The sequence below is a fragment of the Natrix helvetica genome, assembly GCF_964273705.1.
Source record: "Natrix helvetica genome assembly, chromosome: 7".
Classification (NCBI taxonomy): Eukaryota; Metazoa; Chordata; class Lepidosauria; order Squamata; family Natricidae; genus Natrix; species Natrix helvetica.
The window spans coordinates 75,697,871-75,723,521 of NC_138558.1; the positions used below are offsets into that span (position 1 = coordinate 75,697,871).

Genomic DNA, 25,651 nt, shown 5'->3' on the forward strand with positions numbered 1-25,651 from the left:
TCTCTCATCTATCTATCATCTCTCTCTCTCATATCTCTCTCATCTATCTATCTATCTATCTATCTATCTATCTATCTATCATCTATCTATCTATCCTATCATCTTTCTCATCTCTTATCTATCAATCTCTCTCTCTCTCTATTTCTTATCATCTATCTATCAATCTATCAATCTATCAATCTATCAATCTATCAATCTATCAATCTATCAATCTATCAATCTATCAATAGATCAATCAATCTATCTATCTATCATCTATCTATCTATCTATCTATCTATCTATCTATCTATCTATCTATCTATCAATCTATCTACCATCTATCTATCATCTATCTATCTATCTATCTATCTATCTATCTATCATCTATCATCTATCTATCTATCTATCTATCTATCTATCTATCTATCTATCAATCTATCTATCTATCTATCTATCTACCATCTATCTATCTATCATCTATCTATCTATCTATCTATCTATCTATCTATCTATCTATCTATCTATCTATCATCTATCTATCTATCTATCATCTATCTATCTATCTATCATCTATCTATCATCTATCTATCTATCTATCATCTATCATCTATCTATCTATCTATCTATCTATCTATCTATCTATCTATCTACCATCTATCTATCATCTATCTATCTATCTATCTATCTATCTATCTATCTATCTATCTATCTATCTATCTATCTATCTATCATCTATCTATCTATTATCTATCATCTATCTATCTATCTATCTATCTATCTATCTATCTATCTATCTATCATCTATCTATCTATCTATCTATCTATCTATCTATCATCATCATCTATCTAGAACTATCAATGTTTCTATTATTGCCAAACAACTCTTAATGTCATGTTGAATGCTAATTTTTCAGAGAGGGAAATCAGTTGAGCCCTGAACCTCCTCGGTGCTTTTCTCTGCATGAATGGGCATGAATGGATGGACGGGCAGGAAGGACGGGATGGGCAAAGGGCGGAATGGGCAGGAAGGTGCAAAGACCTGTTGGGCCCCTTCCTCCCAGACCCCACTTTCCCATCCCAAAGAACGGGCGGCCTCTAGTCCTAGGAGTCCAGGGCCCTCTGCCCAAGTTCAGAGGACACCGGCTCCGGCTTCAGCCCAGGGCCTCGGGGCGGGAGAGCGAGGAGGGGCCGGGCCAGCTGGCTCACCTGCCGCGCCCCTCCCCGCTTCCTCCTTCACCTGTCCACGAAGCAGGATTTCCTCCTCCGGCCCGGTCGAGCTGAGCCCCGCGGCAACGCCATGGACAGCGCCGCGGCCCCTCGATCCCTCCTCGGCCTCTGCCTGCTGCTTTGCGTGAGTCCGTGCCCACCGCCCCCTGCCCAAAACCCCTGCCCGCCAACCTCGCTTCTCCGCTGCAGTTTAGAATGAATGAGCTGCAAGGGACCTTGGCGGTCTTCTAGTCCAGCCCCCCCGCCAAGCTCAGATGGGCATCGCGGGGTTCTCTCCTTTGCCCCAAAGCCCCCCGGCTTCCCATTCGGTCCGTTCTGTGAATTCCGGCGGAAGAATCCGGGTCAAATTTAGAACGATTGAGCTCGAAGGGACCTTAGAGGTCTTCTAGTCCAGCCCCCTTCTCAAGCAGGAGATCCTGATACTATTTCAGATAAGTGACTGTCTAGATTCTTCTTAAAAACAGCCTGTGATGGAGCGCCCACGAGTTCTGGTGGCAAGCTGTTCCACTGGTTAATTGTCCTCAGTGGCAGAAAGTTTCTTCTAAATTCTGGATTGCTTCTCTCCTTGATTAGTTTCCATCCATTGCTTCTTGTCCTGCCTTCTGGAGCTTTGGAGAATAAATTGACCCCCTCTTCTTTGTGGCAGCCCCTCAAATGCTGAAATACCGCTATCATGTCTCCCCTAGTCCTTCTTTTCTCTAGACTGGCCAAAGCCAAATTCTGCAACCATTCTTCATGTATTTTAGTCTCCCTTCCTTTAATCATCTTAATCGCTCTTCTCTGAACTTTTTCCAAAATCTCAACATCTTTTTTGTAATAGGGTGAGCAAAACTGAATGCAGTATTCCAAGTGTGGCCTTACCAAGGCCTTGTAAAGTGGTATTAACCGTTCACGTGATCTTGATTCTATCCCTCTGTTGATGCAGCCTAGAACTGGGTTGGCTTTTTTGGCAGCTGCTGCACACGGCTGGCTCCTATTTAAATGGTTGTCCAAGATCCCTTTCACAGTTACTGCTATTGAGCCAAGTCTCGCCTACTCTGTATTTATACCTTTGATTTTTCCTGCTCCTTCTCCCATTAATTAATTCTATTAATTATTAGTATTAATTAGTTATTAATTAACGACTTTCTAACATGACTTTCATCTCTAAGGCGAGAGTAGAACTCACCGTCTCCTGGTGATTGGCCCAAAGTCACCCAATTGGCTTTCATAGCTAAGGTGGGACTAGAACTTACAGACTCTTGGTGATTGGCCCAAAGTCACCCAATCGGCTTTCACCTCTAAGGTGGGACTAGAACTCCCAGTCTTTCCACTTCAATCTTGGTGCCTTAACCACTAGACACAAGACTAGATTAAGCAATGGACTAGAACTCACCGCCTCCTGGTGATTGGCCTAAAATCACCCAATTGGCTTTCATGTCTAAGGTGGGACTAGAACTCACCGTCTCCTGGTGATTGGCCAAAGCCACCCAGTTGGCTTTCATAGCTAAGGTGGGCTAGAACTTGCAGTCTCCTGGTGATTGGCCCAAAGTCACCCAATTGGCTTTCATCTCTAAGGTGGGACTAGAACTCCCAGTCTTTCCACTTCAATCTTGGTGCCTTAACCACTAGACACAAGACTAGATTAAGCAATGGACTAGAACTCACCGCCTCCTGGTGATTGGCCTAAAATCACCCAATTGGCTTTCATGTCTAAGGTGGGACTAGAACTCACCGTCTCCTGGTGATTGGCCAAAGCCACCCAGTTGGCTTTCATAGCTAAGGTGGGCTAGAACTTGCAGTCTCCTGGTGATTGGCCCAAAGTCACCCAATTGGCTTTCATCTCTAAGGTGGGACTAGAACTCCCAGCCTTTCCATTTCTAGCTTGGTGCCTTAACCATTAGACACAAGGCTAGATTAAGCAATGGACTAGAACTCATTGCCTCCTGGTGATTGGCCCAAAGCCACCCAGTTGGCTTTCATGTCTAAGGCAGGACTAGAACTCACCACCTCTTGGTGATTGGCCCAAAGTCACCCAATTGGCTTTCATGTCTAAGACAAGGTGGGACTAGAACTTACAGACCTTTGGTGATTGGCCCAAAGTCACCCAATCGGCTTTCATCTCTAAGGTGGGACTAGAACTCCCAGTCTTTCCACTTCAATCTTGGTGCCTTAACCACTAGACACAAGACTAGATTAAGCAATGGATTAGAACTCACTGTCTCCTGGTGATTGGCCCAAAATCACCCAATTGGCTTTCATGTCTAAGGTGGGACTAGAACTCACCGTCTCCTGGTGATTGGCCAAAGCCACCCAGTTGGCTTTCATAGCTAAGGTGGGCTAGAACTTGCAGTCTCCTGGTGATTGGCCCAAAGTCACCCAGCTGGCTTTCATGTCTAAGGTGGGACTAGAACTCCCAGTCTTTCCATTTCTAGCTTGGTGCCTTAACCATTAGACACAACTGTGACACCAACCAAATGCTAGCAAATATTTAATAGCTCAGCACGGAAGCATATAAATGTAATGAATAAATATGTAGCTGGGCCAAAAGGTCGAAGGAAGGATGGCTTTTATAGAGATCATTAAAAACAACTCATGCCTTAACACGTCTGGAGCCTTACGGCGAAGCCCAATAATTTTTATTTTTTTTCTCCCTTAGAAAAGCGGGATAACGTTGGGGAGGGAAACATGGCTGACCACGCCGATAACTCCGCGTGAGAAATTTTCGGAGGATTTTATTCACCTGAATGTTGGGAATAAAACTTTGCGGAATAGCGTTGGCATTTCGGTGGCTTATTTCTGCTCCAAGTCTTGCCTCATAACTTTAGAAGCGAAAGCCTCCTTTGACTTCAGGAATGCTGTATCGGTGTACAAGAAACAATGGGAAGGCGACCGCTGCGTCTGGACGAATCGAACACTTTCCTTGACATTCCCAAATAGTATGGTCTTCCGAGACGATTATATTATCAAGCGATCGCTAAATGCAGACTATGTAATCCTCTATGCCTGGATTACCCACAAGGAGGCCGTGATCCACCGCGCTCCTCGAGCGGGAAGCTACTGGCGTGCCGTTGTGCGGGATTACAGTTTTTTGGATCCCGTTCCACCTTTTGAGCGTCCGTACAAGGAACACAAGGTGTGCTTGACCTGGAGCACAGAACAGACATGGAAACGCCAAGCAAGCAGGATACCGCGGTGTCCTCAAGAGAACGGTAGGGACACACAGATTTCTTCTCTCTGGCAACCACGTTGTGAGTTTGCGGTGGTTGAGTTCAGCCAGCTCTCGGTTTAACGATCGTTCATTTAGCCGCCATTGTAACTGCTGTTGACACATGACCATTTTTCACAATTCCGACCGTTCCTGCGCCGGTGGCGCGGTGGTGAGAGTGCAGTACTGCAGGCTACTTCTGCTGCCTGCTGGCTGCCCGCAATTTGGCAGTTTGAATCTCACCAGGCTCAAGATTGACTCAGCCTTCTGTCCTTCCAAGGTCGGTAAAATGAAGGCCCAGATTGTTGGGGACGAGAAGCTGACTCTGTAAACCACTTAGAGAGGGACTGTAAAGCACTGTGAAGTGGTATATAAGTCCAAGTGCTATTCCTAGTCCTCCCTCCCTCCCTTCTTCCCTTCCTCCCTTCCATGGAGGCACAGTGCTTAGGATGCAGCATTGCAGGCTAATTCTGCTGACTGCCAGCAGTTCGATCCTGACCGGCTCAAGGTTGACTCAGCCTTCCACCTTTTCAAGGTGGCTAAAACGAGGACCCAGATTTTGGGGGGCAAGAGGCTGATTTTGTAAAACTGCTTAGAGAGGGCTGTGAAGCATTATATAAGTCAAAATGCTATTGCTAGTCCTCCCTCTCAAACCCCACCCTCCTTTCCTCCCTCCCTTATTTCCCAGTGGTTAGAATGCAGCAGTTAGAAGTGTTAGAGATGGCCTGGGACAAATAGAACATGTATTAGATAACTCCTGAAGCATTCATTAGCCAAGGTTTAGAAATAGGGATGGCTAGAGACCAATATAATAATTAGTATATTAGTTACTAGTTGGATCATTAGTAAAAATTTATTAGATGATATTTCCTGAGAGCATGAAGCAAACTCCTGGTCCCGCCAAAACCCTCTTTTATTAATTGACTGTGAATTCCACTTATTCACATCCAGCAAATTCTTTTGGGGGAGGATTTGCAGTCACAGACCTTATCTGGCTTGGAGAGCTGCCAGGCCGAGATCTGCAAAACTTGGCAAGGAGTCTCGGAGAGTCATGATCCAATGAAGCGAACTAATGGTCTCCTGCAAACTCCACTCCCCTTTCACTCCTCTTTTATTTCCTCTGGGCGGGCCCATTCATTGTCCACCTGTTGGCCTTACTCCCAAGTCGACCCCTGTTCTTTAGCTGTTCCCTTCGTCTGGCAACTCTGCACATGAGCACACTGGGAACAGGCTCCAGCTGTTCTTCTGCCCCACTGATGTCTGAGTTTGAAGGCAGCTGATAACTGTCAGACGGCCCTGGCCCCCTCTCTGCCTCCGACACAGAGTTTCGAAAAAGCAAAGTCAATGAGGGAAGCTGGATTCACTTAATGACTGGACAATTCCCTTAAAAACTTCAGTGTTTCATCAAAAAACTGAGTGAGAATATGAGCGAAAGAATTCTGGAGGGTTTTTTATGTTTGTTTGTTTGTTTGCAAAACCCATCAAAGCGACATGGGACTCTTTGCAATTCCCTTAATTGCATTTAGAACGGTCTTTATTTTTTTACAGACCTAATGGAGATCCTCAGCTTCCCATATGCATCCAGTGGAGAGGGCACAGGAATTGTGAAGAAGTTCCCGAAATTTAAAAACAGAGAACTTGAAGCCATCCGGAAGCATCACACGAGTTATCCAATGTAAGCAGAAATGTGTATAGGCTGCGTGCTTATTTATAATAGAAAATATAGAATAACAGAGTTATTCTAACAGAGTTGGAAGGGACCTTGGAGGTCTTCTAGCCCAACCCCCTGCCTAGGCAGGAAACCCTACACCCCTTCAGACAAATGGTTGTCCAACATCTTCTTAAAAACTTCCAGTGTTGGAGCATTCACAACTTCTGGAGGCAACTTGTTCCACTGATTAATTGTTTATTAATTTATTTTTTATTTGTCCTGTGGCATTTTTACTGCTACTTAGTTGGCTTGATTAAACTTTTCTCAAGATTTCAAACTTCATTAGCAATAGTGAAGCTGTTCGTTTGTTTTTACTTAAATGCCTATCTTTCAGAGGGCTTCTTGCAAAGGTAGAGATAAGCATGGACGAAATGTATATAGCAATAGCACTTAGACTTATATGCCGCTTCACAGTGCTTTACAGCCCTCTCTAATCAGTTGACAGAGTCAGCCTCTTGCCCCCAACAATCTGGGTCCTCGTTTTACCCACCTCAGAAGGATGGAAGGCTGAGTCAACCTTGAGCCGGTCAGGATCGAACTGCTGGCAGTCAGTAGAATTAGCTTGCAATGCTGCATCCTAACCACTGTGCCTCCACGGAAGGAAGGAAGGATGGAAGGCTGAGTCAATCTTTGAGCTGGTCAGGATTGAACTCCAGAAAGTGGGCCAGAGATATTTTTATTGGGCATTCTACCAGAAAAATATGATAAAAAGTAGTGGTAGGATTCAATTTTTTTTACTACCGCTTCTGTGGGCATGGCTTGGTGGGCATGGAAGGGGAAGGTTACTGCAAAATCCCCATTCTCTCCCGATCAGCTGGGATTTGGGAGGCAGGGAATAGATGGGGGCGAGGCCAGCCAGCTAGTATTTGCCGGTTCTCCGAACTACTCAAAATTTCCGCTGCCGGTTCTCCAGAACTAGTCAGAACCTGCTGAACGCCACTTCTGGTAAAAAGACTATATATTTGATTTTACATATACTAACTGCAGACAGAATTATATTGGCACAGCAATTGAAGAATGATGAGATCCCGACAGATGAGAGTGTAATTAAGAAAATATTAGAATGTGAAGAAATGGATAGACTAACTCTTGCTATTAAGGACAAAAAAAGAAACTGAATATTTTTTGATACGGGACCTATTTTATCAATGGTTAGACAATAGAAACAGAAGTTAGAAATGAGGGGACATAAAAATAATGAATGGTAAAATGGAAATTCGTTAAAGTAGATAAATATTATGGTTATTACGTATACTATTAATGTTATTGTGATGAATACATTTTGTAAACATTTTGATTATGACTGCCTAAAAACAATTGTCCCCAGACAACACACTTGAATTCTTTATATGTCATATAAATAAAATGAATAAAACATTAAAAAAAGAAGAAGTAGCCTACAGTATTGCAATCTAACCACTCCGCCACTGTGGCTCCTATATAGTCGAAAACTTGATTGGTTTTGTGGAAGCATTAATTCTTTGCCATTAAATAGTAAATAGTAATAGTAACCCATTTCAGAATAATAGAGTTGTAAAGGACCTTGGAGGTCTTCTAGTCAAACCCTCTGCTCAGGCAGGAAACCCTATAGTATAACATTTCAGACAAATGATTGTCCAATCTCTTCTTAAAAACCTCCAGTTTTGAAACACCCACAATTTCTAATTAATTGCCCTCACTGTTAGGAAATTTCTCTTTAGTTCTAGGTTGCTTCCCTCCTTAGCTAGTTTCCACCCATTGCTTCTTGGTGCTTTGGAAAACAATCTGAGAGTCATTACCATATTTTTCGGACTATAAGACGCCCCTAGATTTTGAAGGGGAAAACAAGAAAATATAGTTTTTGGCCTCCGTACATCTGGTTTTTACCCTCACCAGCCCCCAGGAGCACTTTGCAGGCCTCCCAAACCCTCCGTGTCTCCCGTTTTTGGCAAAAATGTGACACGGGTGTGTGTGTGTTGGTTTCAGGAGGCCAAAAACAGGACCATATTTGGTCTATAAGACATACAGACATTTCCACCCACTTTTTTTGAGGGGCGGGGAGTGAGCCTTATAGTTTGAAAAATATGGTAATTAACCCAGTTCCTGATGTGCCAGTAATGAGATCCTCCTCCCTTGTGGTGACGTCCAACGAAGAATCTGAGGAGTAACTCAAGGGAGACGTCACCCTAAAATACCTTGGACCTACTAATGACTTCTGAAGAACTATTGCCTTTTCCATGTCAGCCTTACTCGTTATTTTTTGTATCTGTTGTGGCCTACCAGTAGATTCGGACAGTGAGGAGGTTGGGGAGGAACCTGGGCCAGTCCTGGAGTCTGGGGAAGGCTCTGATGAGGGCTCTGTGTCGGAAGCAGAGAGGAGGCCAGGGTCATATGCCAGTTATCAGCTGCCTTCAGAGTCAGACATCAGTGGGGCAGAAGAACAGCTGGAGCCTGTTCCCAATGTGCGCATGCGCAGAGTTACCAGAAGAAGGGAACAGCTAAGGAACAAGGGTCGACTCGGGAGTAAAGACACAAGTGGATGATGAATGGCCCCTCCCAGAGGAAATAAAAGAAGAGCGAAAGGGGAGTGGAGTTTGCAGGAGACAATTAGTTCAATTCATGAGGGTGAAGATCTGTTCCTGACTTCTTGCCAAGTAATTGCTGCTACAGCATGGAGTTTGGAAGATATCGGCCTGGCAGCTCTCCAAGCCTGATCAAGGTCTGTAGTTGTGAAATCTCTTGAAAGTCTGTTGGCCGGGACTTTGCAGGAGAGGAATTCCCTTTAACCTAAATAAAAGAGGTTTTATCGGGACGAGGAGTTGGCTTCGTGTTTTTGGGAAGCCTCGGTCAGAACACTATCTGAAGGAGACGTCCTTCAACAGAAACATCTCAATGGACCCTTTTTCCACTTAGTTGAAGAGATAAAATCAACATCTTCTCCCCTGCTTTGAACTGATTGGATGTTACTCAGTCTCAGGAGTGAGTAAGTTGTTTCTCACCAGTGTTTTGTGTTTGCACAGCTTTACAGTCTCGGCGTGGCTTTATTTACTGCGCTACTGTGAGAGATCGTTGTGCGGGATCTTGTACTTTATCGATTCGGGAGAAATGTATGGCACCCCTGCTGTATTTCTAACCAATACAGGTAAGAGGAAGAAAATCCCAGGTGTACTGAATCAACACTGCCTTAGATACAAAGCAAATTTAATTTGATTTCCACCCTCTCTCCCCTAAAACCCTTCTTAAGAAAGTGAGTCTGGTAGAAGGAAGTTGACTATGGATTTGATCTAGATGGGGACTATAACCAGGAGTGAAATCCAGCAGGTTCTGACAGGTTCTGGAGAACTGGTAGTGGAAATTTTGAATAGTTCAGAGAACCAGTAGCAGAATTTTTGAGTAGTTCGGAAAAGCGGTAGTAGAAATTTTGAGTAGTTTGGAGAACAAGTAGTGGAAATTTTTAGTAGTTCGGAGAACCGGCAAATGCCACCTCTGGCTGGCCCCAGAGTGGGGAGGGAATGGAGATTTTGCAGTATTCTTCCCCTGCCACGCCCACTAAGCCACGCCCACGGAACCGGTAGAAAAAAAAATTGAATTTCACCACTGACTATAACTACTTAGTTTAGTTTACTTTATTGTCACTGCATCTCGTGCAACGAAATTAAATGCTATCTTCAGTCTATATTATACATATAAAAACACACATCCTTCACATTCTCTACAATTGAATTGAAAACCCCTGATATTGCATTAATATTGCACTATACTGTAGAATTCAATATAGTAACTGCCTTGGGATAGAAGCTGTTTTTCAGCCTATTTGATCTTGTTTTTATTGTCCTGTACCGTCTGCCAGATGGTAATAGTTCAAAAAAAAGGGTGACCAGGGAGATGGATCTTTAAGAATATTGTTATGGTCCCCTGGCAGAGGAGCTGGTAGCAGAGTCGGACAGGTGAGGAGGTTGGGGAGGAATATGAGCCAGTCCTGGAGTCTGGGGAAGGTTCGGATGAGGGCTCTGCATCGGAGGCAGGGAGGGGGCCAGGACCATCTGGGAGTTATGTGCTGCCTCCGGAGCTCCCAGAGTCGGACATCAGTGAGACAGAGGAACAGGGGGAGCCTATTCCCAGTACGCACAAGCAGAGAGCTGCCAGAAGGTAAGAACAATTAAGACAAAAGGGACAACTCATGAGTAAGGCTTGGAGATGATTGGCCCCTCCCATAAGACATAAAGGAGGAGCAAAGGCACGTGAGTCTTTGCAGGAAGCAACTTTGTTCGTTCTGGTCGGTTCTAAATTCTGAAGCTCCACTTTGACTCTGTGCTCCATGTGGCTTTGCCAACCTAATTGCCAATTAGGTCTTTGGCAGCGTTTCAAGGGAGATAAAGGTGGGTGCTTATCAGCCTCATCCTGAAGGACTGTGGCAGACTTCTTTGCAAACTATTTGGGACTCACTACGGGCTGTGAATGAACATAATTCACAGCCGTTGAAATAAAAAGAGGGTTTGGGGGACTAAGCATGTGCTTTTTACTGTCTCTGGAAGCCTAGGTCAGAACAAATGTTTTGAACTTTCTTAAGGCAGCAGGAGCTCTAAAGCTCTTCCAAAGAGAGGAGGGGGCAACCAATGATCCTCTGGGCAATGACGTTGACCCTCTGGAGCTCTGTCCTATCTGCCCCTGTGCAATTGGCAAGCCATACACAGGGGCAGTGAGTTAAAATACTCTCTATGGTGCAGCATAGGTCACCAGCAGTTTTCCATTCAGTTGTTGCTTCCTGAGAAGTCTCAGGTAGTATAATCTCTGCTGGGTCCTTTTGACCAGGGCTGCAATGTAAGTTGCCCAAGTCAGGTCCTCTTTTTATGACAACATCCAGAAACTTAAAACTGGCCACTTGCTCCACTCGGTCTCCATTGATAAGCAAGGATTGGATGTCTGATCTAGTCCTTCTGTAGTCTACCATAATAAGCTCCTTGGTCTTATTGCAAAATACGATTCTGATTCTTTTACAATTGGCGCTTCTGCGCATTAAAATGAGCACAAAGAGTTTGGTGCGCAAGTTATGATTTTTATAACAGGTGTGTTGACAGTGTCAACCGGTAGTTCTTAGTTTGGGACACATGGACCCCTTGTGGCCCTACGGATAGCTTTCAGAGGGCTCCTTAAATTGGATGAGAAAAAATAATAAAATAACCACGTCAGGTTCCAAGTTAAGCAGATTTATTGCTCGTGCCCAGGGATGGGTTCCAGCAGGCACTACTTGATGCTTGATGCACGCTGCACGCGCATGCACAGTGCAATTAAAATTGTTCTGCACATGCGCAGAACTGAAAGATGGCAGCACTGAGGGTGCCGCACGAGGAACCGGTTCGGGGGCATGGCTGGCCTGGGTCGCTGCCGTTTCCAACGACCCAGGCCACCAAGCCACTACCGATTCGGCTGAACCAGTCCGAAGCAGTAGGAACTCACCACTGCTCATGCCTGTGGAACAAGAATCTAGTCTACTAATAGTCAGCATGTGAGGTTTCCTAAAAAGGCCCTAATTGATTCATGAGTATCGAGCCAAGTTTCAATACAAAACTAGTCATTTATTAGGATCACCATTAGGCAAGGCCTTTTCGCAGTCAGATCTAAGCTTTGTTTGAGTTATAGCTGAACTTTACTCCTATTCCTTCCCTCCCCTCAGTCTGTGTCATAAATCACATTCCCCAATGAGGTGCATCCCTCCCAAGCCTGCTGCAGTAATCTGAGATCCGACTTCAGCCGACAGTATGCATGGAATGTGCTCCCTCGCCTTCTCTCACTATGACAATGTTAGGAGTTGACACAGCACTAAATTGGGACTAGATACGATTTAACAGAAATCAAGACTTTTGCCGCTTCTGGGAACATAACAACTCCAGGCTAATTCCTCTCTTGACTCTGCCCCCAGACTCTGTCTGTCCTTTCCCAACCAATTTAAAAGGTTATTTTTATATATATTTCTATGATAGATATGTTATTTTAAAAACTTTGGATAACTGTATTTGAGCGTAATTGGGAGTTGGCGGATTTTGCTAGGCGCCAAAGAGTCACCAACTGGAAAGCAATTGTATGTACGAAGGGGACCAACTGTTCATCCGTGAGAAATCTACTTTGATCCTAAGTATCTTCATGGGTTGGGGATCACATTTCAGGTTATCTTCACATCCAAATGCATCTTGTCAAAGGAGGGGATCTTGCAGTGAAGACTACGTTCCCCCTTCCTCTACAGCGGTGGTTTCGACTTGATCTCTCCATTAATGGACAAGAGGTATCTCCCACTCTCCCCCACTCCCTCTCTCTCCTCCTCTCTCTCTTTCTCTCTCCCGCTCTCTCCCTCCCTCTCCTCCTCCTCTCTTTCTCTCCCTCTCTCTCTCCCTCTCTCCCTCTCCTCCTCTGTCTCCTCTCTCTTTCTCTCCCCCTCTCTGTCCTCCCCTCTCTCCTCTCCCTCTTTCGCTCCCCCCTCTCTTTCTCTCCCTCTCTCTCCTTCTTTCTCCTTCTTTCTCCTCCTCTCCTCCTCTCTCTTTCTCTCTCCCTCTCCTCCTCCTCTCTTTCTCTCTCTCTCCCTCTCTCTCATCCTCTCTCTCTCTCTTTCTCTCTCCCTCCCTCTCTCCCTCCCTCTCTCTCCTCTCTCTTTCTCTCTCCCTATCTTTATCTCCCTCTCTCTCTTCCTCTCTCTTTCTCTCTTTCCCTTTGTATCCTCCCTCTTTCTCTCTCTCTAACTCTCCCTCCCTCTCCTTTTCCTTCTCTCTCTATCTGTTTCTCTCTATCTCCCCCCTTTCCTCCTCCTCCTCTCTCTCTGTTTCTCTGCCCTTCTCCTTCTCTCTCCTCCTCTCTCTCTGTTTCTCTCTCCCCCTCTCTTTCTGTTTCTCTCTGTGTGTGTGTTTCTCTCTCCCCCCTCCTCTCTCCTCCTCCTCTCTGTCTCTCTGTTTCTCTCTCTCCCCCTTCCTCTCCTCTCTCTCTGTTTCTCCCTCGCTCCCACTCTGTTTCTCTCCCTCCTTCTTCCTCTGTTTCTCCCTCTTTCTCCCTCTCTTTCTGTTTCTCTCCCTCCCCATCTCTGTTTCTCTTCTTCCCTCCCTCTCTCTCTGTTTCCAGCTCTCTCCCCCTCTCCCTCCCCCTTCCTCCCCTCTCTCTCACACACATCCTATCCTGGCTTTATACTAGCTTAATTGTCTTGCCTTCCCAAAATAATTCTGCATATTGTAGGAAACTGAAGTACATTTTTTTCTATGAGACAGGTGAAGAAACACAGTTGCTCTGGGTTCAGTTGTGCCATTGTGACAGCTGTCTTCGGTAGCATCCTGGCTTAGATGGATACTACGAGCTGAGACAGAGTCTTCCTAAGCCTTGAAGGGTTTAATAGATATTTATTTATCCCAGCAACAAACCAGACCATGAATCTGTGCCCTCCGGGGCACTACACTGGCACAGATTCTACAATGTTTATAGAGAGGGTGTAAATTTGGGAGGATCTCTAAAAATTTAAGGAGGACACCTTACCCCTGCAGATAGGATTTCAAAGATTCAATTTTTATCCTTCGACTGAACACTGTAACCAAAACTTCCAGGCCAAAACTGGGCTTGTATTCATTTCGCTTATTGTAATATGTGCATTTTCAGACCTAATATTTAACTTTTTCTTTCAGATCGATATAACCATTGTTCGGAAGAATATGACTATCTTTCAACATCAACATTTTAAGTAAGGCCAACCTCTCCTCTATTCATATGTACCATGTTCTTATATCTATATCTACATTATATCCATATCTATATATATCTCTGTGTGAGTGTGTCTCTGTGTGTGTATCTCTATCTCTATCATCTATCTATCTATCTATCTATCTATCTATCTATCTATCTATCTATCTATCTATCTATCTATCTATCTATCTATCATCTATCTATCTATCTATCTATCTCCATCAATGTACTGTATTTTTCAGAGTATAAGACGCACCCTTTTCCCTCAAAAAAAGAGGCTGAAAATCTGGGTGCGTCTTATACACTGAATACAGCATTTTTTGCCTCCTGAAACCCCCCCCCCCTTCACCAAAATGGCCATGCCTTTAGGAGCCTTGCTGAGTGCTCCTGGGGGCTGGGCCGTTTTTTGCTCAATTTTTCCCCCCGCAGCTCCCAGGAGCACTTTATAAGCCTCCTAAAGGCTATGCATACCCTTTTTTTTGACAAGAAAAACAAAAAAAAAATCATATTATTTAGACTCTTCCTTGTCCTTTAATCTTAATGTTAATTTAGCCATGTCTGCACAATCTAGAATTTTCTGAATCACTAATTCATCTGGGGGAATATTACTTTGTTTCCACCATTGGGGAAATGTTATTCTGACTGTATTCAACAAGTGTATTAATATGTATATTATATTTTCTTTCTATATTTCCCCTTGGTTATTCCCAGCAGAAAAAGTTCCAGTTTATATTCTATTTGTTTTTCTATAATTTGTTGTATCCATAACCAAATTTTAATCCAACACTTTTGAGTTTCTGGCCAGGTCCACGACATACAATAGAAAGTCCCTTGCATTTTTTTTTTGCACTTCCAACAAGTTGGATTCATGTTCAGATACATTTTGGCCAATCTCATTGGGGGTAAATGCCAACAATAAAACATTTTTTCTTTATATGCTACTGATCTTGTTAATTTATTATGTTTTCTTTTACCGATAAGCATCCAATATTTAATTGTGCAATCCTGCAGCTTCCAGAACTGCAACGCAGGATGTGATTTCTCTGTTTCACCATTCTGTCTTTGGCTCTTTTCCAGAGTGAAAATCTAAAAGAACAATTTGTCTTCCATTCTAGTTTTCAGCAAGATTTCTACTACGATGACACTGAGGGTTACTTGGTTTTGGGGGGAAGTGGATACGTGCCAGGAGTCAAAGGGTATTTTGGATCGGTGAAATACTACCGTCTGAACAACTTAGAGACCAAAAAGGTGAGTGAACAAAGGATGGAAATATGGAGAGGCAGAGGGAGAGTCTGGCAAGCATTGGCAAGCATTGTTTCTAGATGTAGTTTCTGATAACGGTGGACGTTATGATTTCTTAGCAGGGAAATATTCCCATCTGAATACAGAAGGTTCTAATAAAGGAGAATATTTGTAGCTCAGAGTTGAAATGAGGGGTCTCTGAGCTTTGTAGTTTTGTTGCAGATGTTTCATGACCCAACTGGGTAACATCATCAGTGCTAGAAGAGAGTGGGTTTTGTGGAGTGCAGGAAGAGGAGGAGGAGAACTGTGTGGTCCTCGGTGCTCTCTGAGCCTGCTTGTTTTCTTGCAGATGTTTCATTACACTTAACTAGATAATATCATCAGAAGGTTCTCAAAGTGAATATAAAGATAAAACCAGAAAACTTTCTCCAGGGTTTAAAGGGGGAAAAAAAAGGGGGGGGGATTTTGGAACTTTCATGTTATATATGTTGATGGCAGCAAGATTACTTTACGCACAAAAATGAAAATACGCTTAAATTCCTACAATGGACGAATGGCTGCAAAAGTTGGATGGAGTTAAAATGACTGCCTTGATTAAAGAAAAAAACTCACAATTACTTTTGCTTCTGCTTGGAAACCACTTCTGGACTTTGTGCTTGGGGTGTGGGGGGGGAATGAAACATTGATTTTGGGTTTTACCAATGAGATAGGTTTGTTGTTATAGAAATGGTTAATTTATACTATTGTGTAAAAGTAAAAAAAGTTGATGTTTGATGTTATTATCTTATTCTACTGTACCCAAGGGAGTTGGAAGTCAATTCCTCTTCTTTCTTTCCCTCCCTCCCTCCCTCCCTCCCTCCCTCCCTCCCTTCTTTCCTTTCTCTCTCTCTCTTTCTTTTGTTCTTTCTCTCTTTCTTTCTTCCGTCCTTTTGTTCATTCTTTCTCTCTCTCTTTCTTTTGTTCTTTCCCTCTTTCTCTCTCTCTCTCTCTCTCTCTTTCTTTCTTTCTTTCCTTCTTTCTCTTTGCCCTACACTTTTCCCTTCCCTTTTCCCTCCCCTATTTTCCTGCCATTTTCTTTTGTATTTTTGTATTAATTAATTAATCAATAAATTAATCAATAAATAAATATGAAGAAGAAGAAGAAGAAGAAGAAGAATAGTAACACAGTCTGATTACATATTCTGACAGTGTTGTGGGAATTAATTGTTTAGCAGAGTGATGGCATGGGGTGGGGGGGAACTGTCCTTCTATCTAGCTGTTCGTGAACCATTTTTCTTTTAAAAATGCCAGTATTCCCCCAACAACACATACAATTATTATTTTTTTAACGGCCAACCGCGTGAACTAAATAGACTATTTTCCCTCCTTCCAGTTTTCTCATCCATTCTCCAACAGAGACATTTCAGAGAAAATTGAGTTGTACTATCAGAAACGAGCTAATATCCAGAGCAGAGTAACTAATCACGGATTCTCACTGAAATATTTTGAAGAAAATCAACAGTGTAAGTAACCGCAATTGATGTTATCACACTCTTATTTGGGCTAATTTGAGGCCTCGGGAGAAATTGGACAACCCTTTGTCTGAAATGGTGTAGGGTCTCCTGCCTGAGCAGGGGGTTGGACTAGAAGACCTCCAAGGTCCTTTCCAACTCTGGCATTATGTTCGTCTTTTGGGTGCTCCATCACTGGAGGTTTTAAAGAAGAGATTGGAGAGCCACCTATCTGAAATTGTTTTTTTTTTATGGATTGCACCAGTAGTGGCTAAACCAATTTCGTTGTATACATGATGTACAATAACAATAAAGGCTATTATTACTATAAAAGCTATTATTATATACTTTATTCATTAAACATGAAACTCAGTCAACTGAACATTCAAAAAATGCATCGCAAATACCAGTGACTGGTGGTAACAGTTGATACGGTTTGCTGCCAGGGTCCTAGCTATCAACCAAGGACCTTCTTAAAATATAAGATGTTCCGAGTAACGCAGTTTTTTGCCGTTCTGTTGGTGTTATTGCAGGAAGCTGCAATTTGTGGATGTATCTTATAAAATTCTTGGACATGGTGACAGGTGCCCTGATGACAATGGGTCTCACTGTTACATGCTTCATCCATAATCAGGTAGTTTCGATGGCCAAGTCGTGGTATTTTGTGATTTTTTTCCCCAGTTCTTTTTCTTCGACTCTGGCATCTCCTGGTACCACGATGTCAATAAATTGTACGTTTCAACAATTATGATATCCAGCATGTTGTATTCCAAATTACGATCTGTCTGTACCATTGTTGTTGTTTGCTTGGTTATTATTATTATTATCATCATCATCATCATTATCTTTTATTCATTAACCATGAAACTCAGACAACTGAACATTCAAAAATGCATCACAAATACCAGTGACTGGTGGTAACAGTTGATACGGTTTGCTGCCAGGGTCCTAGCTATCAACCAAGGACCTTCTTAAAATATAAGATGTTCCGAGTAACGCAGTTTTTTGCCGTTCTGTTGGTGTTATTGCAGGAAGCTGCAATTTGTGGATGTATCTTATAAAATTCTTGGACATGGTGACAGGTGCCCTGATGACAATGGGTCTCACTGTTACATGCTTCATCCATAATCAGGTAGTTTCGATGGCCAAGTCGTGGTATTTTGTGATTTTTTTCCCCAGTTCTTTTTCTTCGACTCTGGCATCTCCTGGTACCACGATGTCAATAAATTGTACGTTTCAACAATTATGATATCCAGCATGTTGTATTCCAAATTACGATCTGTCTGTACCATTGTTGTTGTTTGCTTGGTTATTATTATTATTATCATCATCATCATCATTATCTTTTATTCATTAACCATGAAACTCAGACAACTGAACATTCAAAAATGCATCACAAATACCACTGACTGGTGCTAATGGTTGATATGGGTTGCTGCCAGCGTCTTAGGTATCAACCAAGTATTATCATCATCATCATCATCTTCTTCTTCTTCTTCTTCTTCTTCTTCTTCTTCTTCTTCTTCTTCTTCTTCTTCTTCTTCTTCTTCTTCTTCTTCTTCTTCTTCTTCTCCTCCTCCTCCTCCTCCTCCTCCTCCTCCTCCTCCTCCTCCTCCTCCTCCTCCTCCTCCTCCTCCTCCTCCTTGTTAGTATTAGTATTAGTATTGGTGTATGGTCTCCTGCTTGAGTAGGGGGTTGTACTAGAAGACCTCCAAGGTCCCTTCCAACTCCATTATTCTGTTAAGAAAACCATTTTCTTCTTGTTTTTTATGGCAATTTTCCTCAGGCCCTCTTGACAACTATTACTGGGAACTGAACAACAAATACAGGAGCCCTCTGAAGTGTGTGGCTTTGGATTGGGAGACAGGATTGAGAGGAGAAGATCAGAGCATGCTTGAAGGTAGGAAGGACGCAACGCCACATTTCCCAGAAGGTAACGTCCTTCTTTAGGATGGTAGGTAGCCAGCAGTGGTGGGTTTCAAAATTTTTTGGAACCTACTCTGTGGGTGTGGCCTCCTTTATGGGAGTGGCTTGCCAGCCATGTGACCTGGTGGGAGTGGCTTGCCGGCCATGTGACCGGGTGGGAGTGGCTTGCCGGCCATGTGACCGGGTGGGAGTGGCTTGGCAGTCATGTGACCGGATGGGAGTGGCCAAGACAATGTCACTGAATTTTTTGCCCCAATGAATGATCTACAAAAAGAAAATATAAAAAAGGAAATTTATTATTTTGTGCACTTACTACTTAAATAAGATTAAAATAAGTACACAAAACAATAAAAGAGCTACTTACAGAAGGGAATAAATACATATTTAATTTTACACATGTTAACAGCTGTTGGAATTGTGTTTGCACAACAGTGGAAAAAACAAAGATATGAAAATGAATAAATATTAGAATGTGCAAGAATGAATAAATTGACAATTAAAACCAAGAAGGCTTTGAATACTTTTTCACGTGGAATTTGTTTTATCAATTGCTAACTAACAGAAACAGCAATTAGAAATCTAAAAGTATGAAAGAAAACACCAATTATGAAAGGAAAGGTCATTAAAATGTATAAGGAAATATTATTAGTACTTGATCATTATTAATGTGTAGATAACTGCAGGACATTACATACCCACAAACACAAACTATGACAGTGCCAGGAAAACACACACACACACACAAAAAAAAAACATTTCCCCCCCAAAAGACTGCAGATGAAACCAGTTTTTTTCCCTAACCCTAAGAACAGGAAAGACAAAGCCACAGGAATAAAAACCATCAAGGCATTGTGGGAAATTATAAAGGACAGTGCCAGGAAGCTCACAGAACCAGCAACCACCTCACAATTACCTAAACAACCAGGTATCACACAGAAACACACAAAATCTGGCAAAGCTGCCTTGCACCAACCTGGCCTGCCCATAGAAAAGAAGCCACCTTGAGACACATACCATACACCAACCTGTACACTTAAAAGCAACATATTGCATCACAAATAAAACATTTGCAAAAAGGAATAACATTTCTTGTAATAAACATTCTATAAACAATAAATAAATAAAAATTCCCTAAAAATAATTAAAAACCACCAGGTTCAGAGAACACCAAAGGACCCCACAGTCCTCTCCCTCCTTATCTTTTTCCTTTTTGTCCTTCGACTTCTCCTCCTCCTCCTTTCCCCACAACCCCATCTAGCACTGATGATGTTACCTAGTTTGGTAGTGAAATGTCTGTAAAAAAAACCACCAAGCTCAGAAAGCAGCAAGGATCCCACTTTCCCCCACCTCCTCCCTCTTTCTCCTTTTTGTCCCCCCCCCCCCAAAGACTGCAAATGAAACCAGTGTTTTTTTCCCCCCTAACCCTAAGGACAGGAAAGACAAAGCCACTGGAATAAAAACCATCAAGGCATTGTGGGAAATTATAAAGGACAGTGCCAGGAAGCTCACAGAACCAGCAACCACCTCACAATTACCTAAACAACCAGGTATCACATAGAAACACACAAAATCTGGCAAAGCTGCCTTGCACCAACCTGGCCTGCCCATAGAAAAGCACCCACTTTGAGATATATAAACCTGGTCTGAACACTTTTAAGCAACATATTGCACCACAAAGAAAACATTTGCAAAAAGGAATAATATTTCTTGTAGTAAATATATTTTATAAACAATTAAAACATAAAAATTCCCAAACAATAATTTAAAAAAGATATTCTATAAATAAAAAAAATCCTTAAAAACCATTGTTAAGTATTCCACCAGCAATAATTTATACTATAACTATTTTAAGGTATTGTACCAACTGTAACCATTATTCCACCAGCAATAATTTATACTGTACCATTTCAAACTACTCCACACACAATAATTTAAAATGAAACCATTAAAAACATTCAATACACAATAAATTACAATAAAACAATTTAAAACAATTCTATACACAATACATTTTAAAGTATTGAGTATAGAATATTTTAAAATTGTTTATTTTAATTTATTTTGGATAGAATCTTTTTTAAAATAGTCTGAGACAATTTTAAAAAAGAATCCATACACAATAAATTGAAGTAAACCATTTTAAAATATTCTACACTCAATACTTTTAAGTAAAAATATTTTAAAAAATTCTATGCACAATAAATAAAATATTATTTTAAAATACATTAAAAAAATAAAAGAAAAAAAACCAGGTTACTTACCAGCAGGCAGAATCAGCAGCTCTCCGATGCAACAGGCAGCAGACAGGCAGAGAGGCAGGAGGACAGGTAAGACTGTTTAAGACTCTTAGGGCTTAGCCAGCCAGGCGAGGCTGGAGAGGGGAGGGTGGGGGGCTTTTGGCCTAGCCTCGCGGAGGCTTGCCGCCCACGCCAGCCTGGTGCTTTGTCCCGGAAAGGCCCAGCGGCCTTTCCCGGGCGCAGCTAGCTTCCCGGCGGCCGCGCGTCCCACGCGACGCCGGTGCTTCGCCCCGGAAAGGCCCAGCGGCCTTTCCCGGGCGCAGCTAGCTTCCCGGCGGCCGCGCGTCCCACGCGACGCCGGTGCTTCGCCCCGGAAAGGCCCAGCGGCCTTTCCCGGGCGCAGCTAGCTTCCCGGCGGCCGCGCGTCCCACGCGACGCCGGCGCTTCGTCCCGGAAAGGCCCAGCGGCCTTTCCCGGGCGAAGCTAGCTTCCCGGCGGCCGCGCGTCCCACGCGACGCCGGCGCTTCGCCCCGGAAAGGCCCAGCGGCCTTTCCCGGGCGCAGCTAGCTTCCCGGCGGCCGCGCGTCCCACGCGACGCCGGTGCTTCACCCCGGAAAGGCCCAGCGGCCTTTCCCGGGCGCAGCTAGCTTCCCGGCGGCCGCGCGTCCCACGCGACGCCGGTGCTTCACCCCGGAAAGGCCCAGCGGCCTTTCCCGGGCGCAGCTAGCTTCCCGGCGGCCGCGCGTCCCACGCGACGCCGGTGCTTCGCCCCGGAAAGGCCCAGCGGCCTTTCCCGGGCGCAGCTAGCTTCCCGGCGGCCGCGCGTCCCACGCGACGCCGGCGCTTCGTCCCGGAAAGGCCCAGCGGCCTTTCCCGGGCGAAGCTAGCTTCCCGGCGGCCGCGCGTCCCACGCGACGCCGGCGCTTCGCCCCGGAAAGGCCCAGCGGCCTTTCCCGGGCGAAGCTAGCTTCCCGGCGGCCGCGCGTCCCACGCGACGCCGGCGCTTCGTCCCGGAAAGGCCCAGCGGCCTTTCCCGGGCGAAGCTAGCTTCCCGGCGGCCGCGCGTCCCACGCGACGCCGGCGCTTCGCCCCGGAAAGGCCCAGCGGCCTTTCCCGGGCGCAGCTAGCTTCCCGGCGGCCGCGCGTCCCACGCGACGCCGGCGCTTCGCCCCGGAAAGGCCCAGCGGCCTTTCCCGGGCGCAGCTAGCTTCCCGGCGGCCGCGCGTCCCACGCGACGCCGGCGCTTCGCCCCGGAAAGGCCCAGCGGCCTTTCCCGGGCGCAGCTAGCTTCCCGGCGGCCGCGCGTCCCACGCGACGCCGGTGCTTCGCCCCGGAAAGGCCCAGCGGCCTTTCCCGGGCGCAGCTAGCTTCCCGGCGGCCGCGCGTCCCACGCGACGCCGGTGCTTCGCCCCGGAAAGGCCCAGCGGCCTTTCCCGGGCGCAGCTAGCTTCCCGGCGGCCGCGCGTCCCACGCGACGCCGGTGCTTCGCCCCGGAAAGGCCCAGCGGCCTTTCCCGGGCGCAGCTAGCTTCCCGGCGGCCGCGCGTCCCACGCGACGCCGGTGCTTCGCCCCGGAAAGGCCCAGCGGCCTTTCCCGGGCGCAGCTAGCTTCCCGGCGGCCGCGCGTCCCACGCGACGCCGGTGCTTCGCCCCGGAAAGGCCCAGCGGCCTTTCCCGGGCGCAGCTAGCTTCCCGGCGGCCGCGCGTCCCACGCGACGCCGGTGCTTCGCCCCGGAAAGGCCCAGCGGCCTTTCCCGGGCGCAGCTAGCTGCCCACCGCCCGCAAGGCCCACGCCAGCCCGCCGCTTCAGCGAGGGAAGGCCTAGAGGCCTTTCCTCGCCGAAGCTAGCCTCCCGCCCCCCCTCGCGCTTAGTTGCTTACCTGAAGGAAGCAGCAAGCTCCCAGCGAAGAGAAGGGAGTTTTGAAATGGAGGACAACCCGCTTTTAAACGGGTCGCCTCCAGCCCGCTCACTGATTGGCTGAACTCCAGCCAATCAATGAGCGGCTAGCTGGGCTAGCTAGCTTAGTGCGGACGGGCGGGGGAGCGAGCGAGCTCCGTTGGGATGGCAAGGGGGATAAAGTGACAGGACCGGTGCCGGTTCCCGGTTACTTCCGGGTCCGGTTACTTCCGGGTTCGGTCTGGAACCGGTTCGCGCGATCCGGTGCGAACCGGTAGGAACCCACCACTGGTAGCCAGGATCCTGACCACTCTTGCAACATGGCCAAACGTGTCCACCAACCCACCCCGTGGGGTGATGGATTGTAGCTGGAGGATGAAAACATGAGTTCTGACTGAAGCTTCCCCAGCAGCACGAAGCCGAGTCCTCGTCCCGATAAACCCCTTTTATTTAATTGATAGTGAATTCCTCTCCCGCAAAGTCTTTCCTCTCCCTCAGTCTTTTAAGACAGTTCACAATTAGCGACCTTTATCAGGCTTGGAGAGTGGCCAGGCTGATATCTTTCAGACGCTGCAATACTAGGAATGAACTAATGGCCTCCTGCAAACTCCACTCCCCTTTCGCTCCTCTGTTATTTCCTCTGGGAGGGGCCATTCATCGTCCCCCTGTGGCCTTACTCCCAAGTCGACCCCTGTTCTTTAGCTCTTCCCTTCGCCTGGCAGCTCTGCACATGCACACACTGGGAACAGGCTCCAGCTGTTCATCTGCCTCACTGATGTCTGACTCCGAAGGCAGCTGATAACTGTCAAACGGCTCTGGCCCCCTCTCTGCCTCCGACACCGAGCCCTCCTCAGAGCCTCCCCCAGACTCCAGGACTGGCCCAGGTTCCTCCCCAACCTCCTCACTGTCCGAATCTGCTGCCAGCTCCTCTGGCCGTTGGCAGGCCACAACAACATGTTGGTGGAAGAAGCGAGGCCAGACACCAACCTGCTAGCTTACTAATACGTTGTATCTTACTATTTTAGTATCCCAACACAAGAAGGAGCTAGCATTCAAAATCGGACGCAGGTTGTTTGAGGCAGCTGCTCAAAACCTGTCACAAACGGATGGTTTGCTCTATATCAATTCCTCCATCTTGGCCCTGAGAGATTCCAGCCATTGTGGATATTCTAGATCTTCTTATGTTCTTGGTGTCATCTTTGAAATTGGACTGGGCGTATCTCCCGACCCACTTCAGGTAAGAGGTAGGCTACTCGCCTTCTGCTCCAGGAGTTAGAGGCATCTGAGCAGTGGTGAAATTCAATTTTTTTTAACTACCGGTTCTGTAGGCGGGGCGGGGTGGGGTGTGGCTTGGTGGGCGTGGCTTGGAGGGCGTGGCAGGGGAAGGATACTGCAAAATCTCCATTCCCTCCCCACTCTGGGGCCAGCCAGAGGTGGCATTTGCTGGTTCTCCCAACTACTCAAAATTTCTGCTATCGGTTCTCCCAACTACTCAAAATTTCTGCTACTGGTTCCCCAAACTACTCAAAATTTCTGCTACCGGTTCTCCAAACTACTCAAAATTTCTCCTACCGGTTCTCCAAACTACTCAAAATTTCTGCTATCGGTTCTCCCAACTACTCAAAATTTCTGCTATCGGTTCTCCCAACTACTCAAAATTTCTGCTATCGGTTCTCCAAATTACTCAAAATTTCTGCTATCGGTTCTCCCAACTACTCAAAATTTCTGCTATCGGTTCTCCAAATTACTCAAAATTTCTGCTATCGGTTCTCCCAACTACTCAAAATTTCTCCTACCGGTTCTCCAAATTACTCAAAATTTCTGCTATCGGTTCTCCAAATTACTCAAAATTTCTGCTATCGGTTCTCCAAATTACTCAAAATTTCTCCTACCGGTTCTCCAAACTACTCAAAATTTCTGCTATCGGTTCTCCCAACTACTCAAAATTTCTCCTACCGGTTCTCCAAATTACTCAAAATTTCTGCTATCGGTTCTCCCAACTACTCAAAATTTCTGCTATCGGTTCTCCAAATTACTCAAAATTTCTGCTATCGGTTCTCCCAACTACTCAAAATTTCTCCTACCGGTTCTCCAAATTACTCAAAATTTCTGCTATCGGTTCTCCAAATTACTCAAAATTTCTGCTATCGGTTCTCCAAATTACTCAAAATTTCTCCTACCGGTTCTCCAAACTACTCAAAATTTCTGCTATCGGTTCTCCCAACTACTCAAAATTTCTGCTATCGGTTCTCCAAATTACTCAAAATTTCTGCTATCGGTTCTCCAAACTACTCAAAATTTCTCCTACCGGTTCTCCAAACTACTCAAAATTTCTGCTATCGGTTCTCCCAACTACTCAAAATTTCTGCTATCGGTTCTCCAAATTACTCAAAATTTCTGCTATCGGTTCTCCCAACTACTCAAAATTTCTGCTATCGGTTCTCCAAATTACTCAAAATTTCTGCTATCGGTTCTCCCAACTACTCAAAATTTCTCCTACCGGTTCTCCAAATTACTCAAAATTTCTGCTATCGGTTCTCCAAATTACTCAAAATTTCTGCTATCGGTTCTCCAAATTACTCAAAATTTCTGCTATCGGTTCTCCCAACTACTCAAAATTTCTCCTACCGGTTCTCCAAATTACTCAAAATTTCTGCTATCGGTTCTCCAAATTACTCAAAATTTCTGCTATCGGTTCTCCAAACTACTCAAAATTTCTCCTACCGGTTCTCCCAACTACTCAAAATTTCTGCTATCGGTTCTCCAAACTACTCAAAATTTCCGCTACCAGTTCTCCAGAACCTGTCAGAACCTGCTGGATTTCACCCCTGCATCTGAGGGGGTCCATTGCTTTCATCAACTCCCCCCGCCCACCCGAAACACTGTCATCTGGCTGGGGAATTCTGGGAGTTGAACTCCATGCAATTTAAAGTTGATGAAGATTGAGAAAGCCTTGATATAGTGATAGCTACACATATAGATATAGTTGCAGTACAGACCCAGGGAGTCCTCGACTTACGACCACAACTGAGCCCCAAATTTCCATTGTTAATAGAGAACTTT

General features: G+C 45.2%; 1 protein-coding gene across 1 annotated transcript in view; it reads left to right on the forward strand.

Annotated features, from left to right (window-relative positions):
* Positions 1–1,216: 1,216 nt before the first annotated feature.
* SEL1L3 (SEL1L family member 3) overlaps positions 1,217–25,651 on the forward strand; it is a 48,481-nt gene continuing 24,046 nt past the window's right edge. Inside the window, exons 1-10 of the mRNA XM_081959724.1 lie at positions 1,217–1,331; positions 3,846–4,398; positions 5,943–6,069; positions 9,105–9,226; positions 12,249–12,364; positions 13,740–13,795; positions 14,913–15,045; positions 16,412–16,541; positions 18,316–18,462; positions 23,614–23,825. Of these exons, the coding sequence (XP_081815850.1) occupies positions 1,278–1,331; positions 3,846–4,398; positions 5,943–6,069; positions 9,105–9,226; positions 12,249–12,364; positions 13,740–13,795; positions 14,913–15,045; positions 16,412–16,541; positions 18,316–18,462; positions 23,614–23,825 (1,650 nt within the window). The 5' untranslated portion in view covers positions 1,217–1,277. The remainder of the gene's footprint in view (positions 1,332–3,845; positions 4,399–5,942; positions 6,070–9,104; positions 9,227–12,248; positions 12,365–13,739; positions 13,796–14,912; positions 15,046–16,411; positions 16,542–18,315; positions 18,463–23,613; positions 23,826–25,651) is intronic.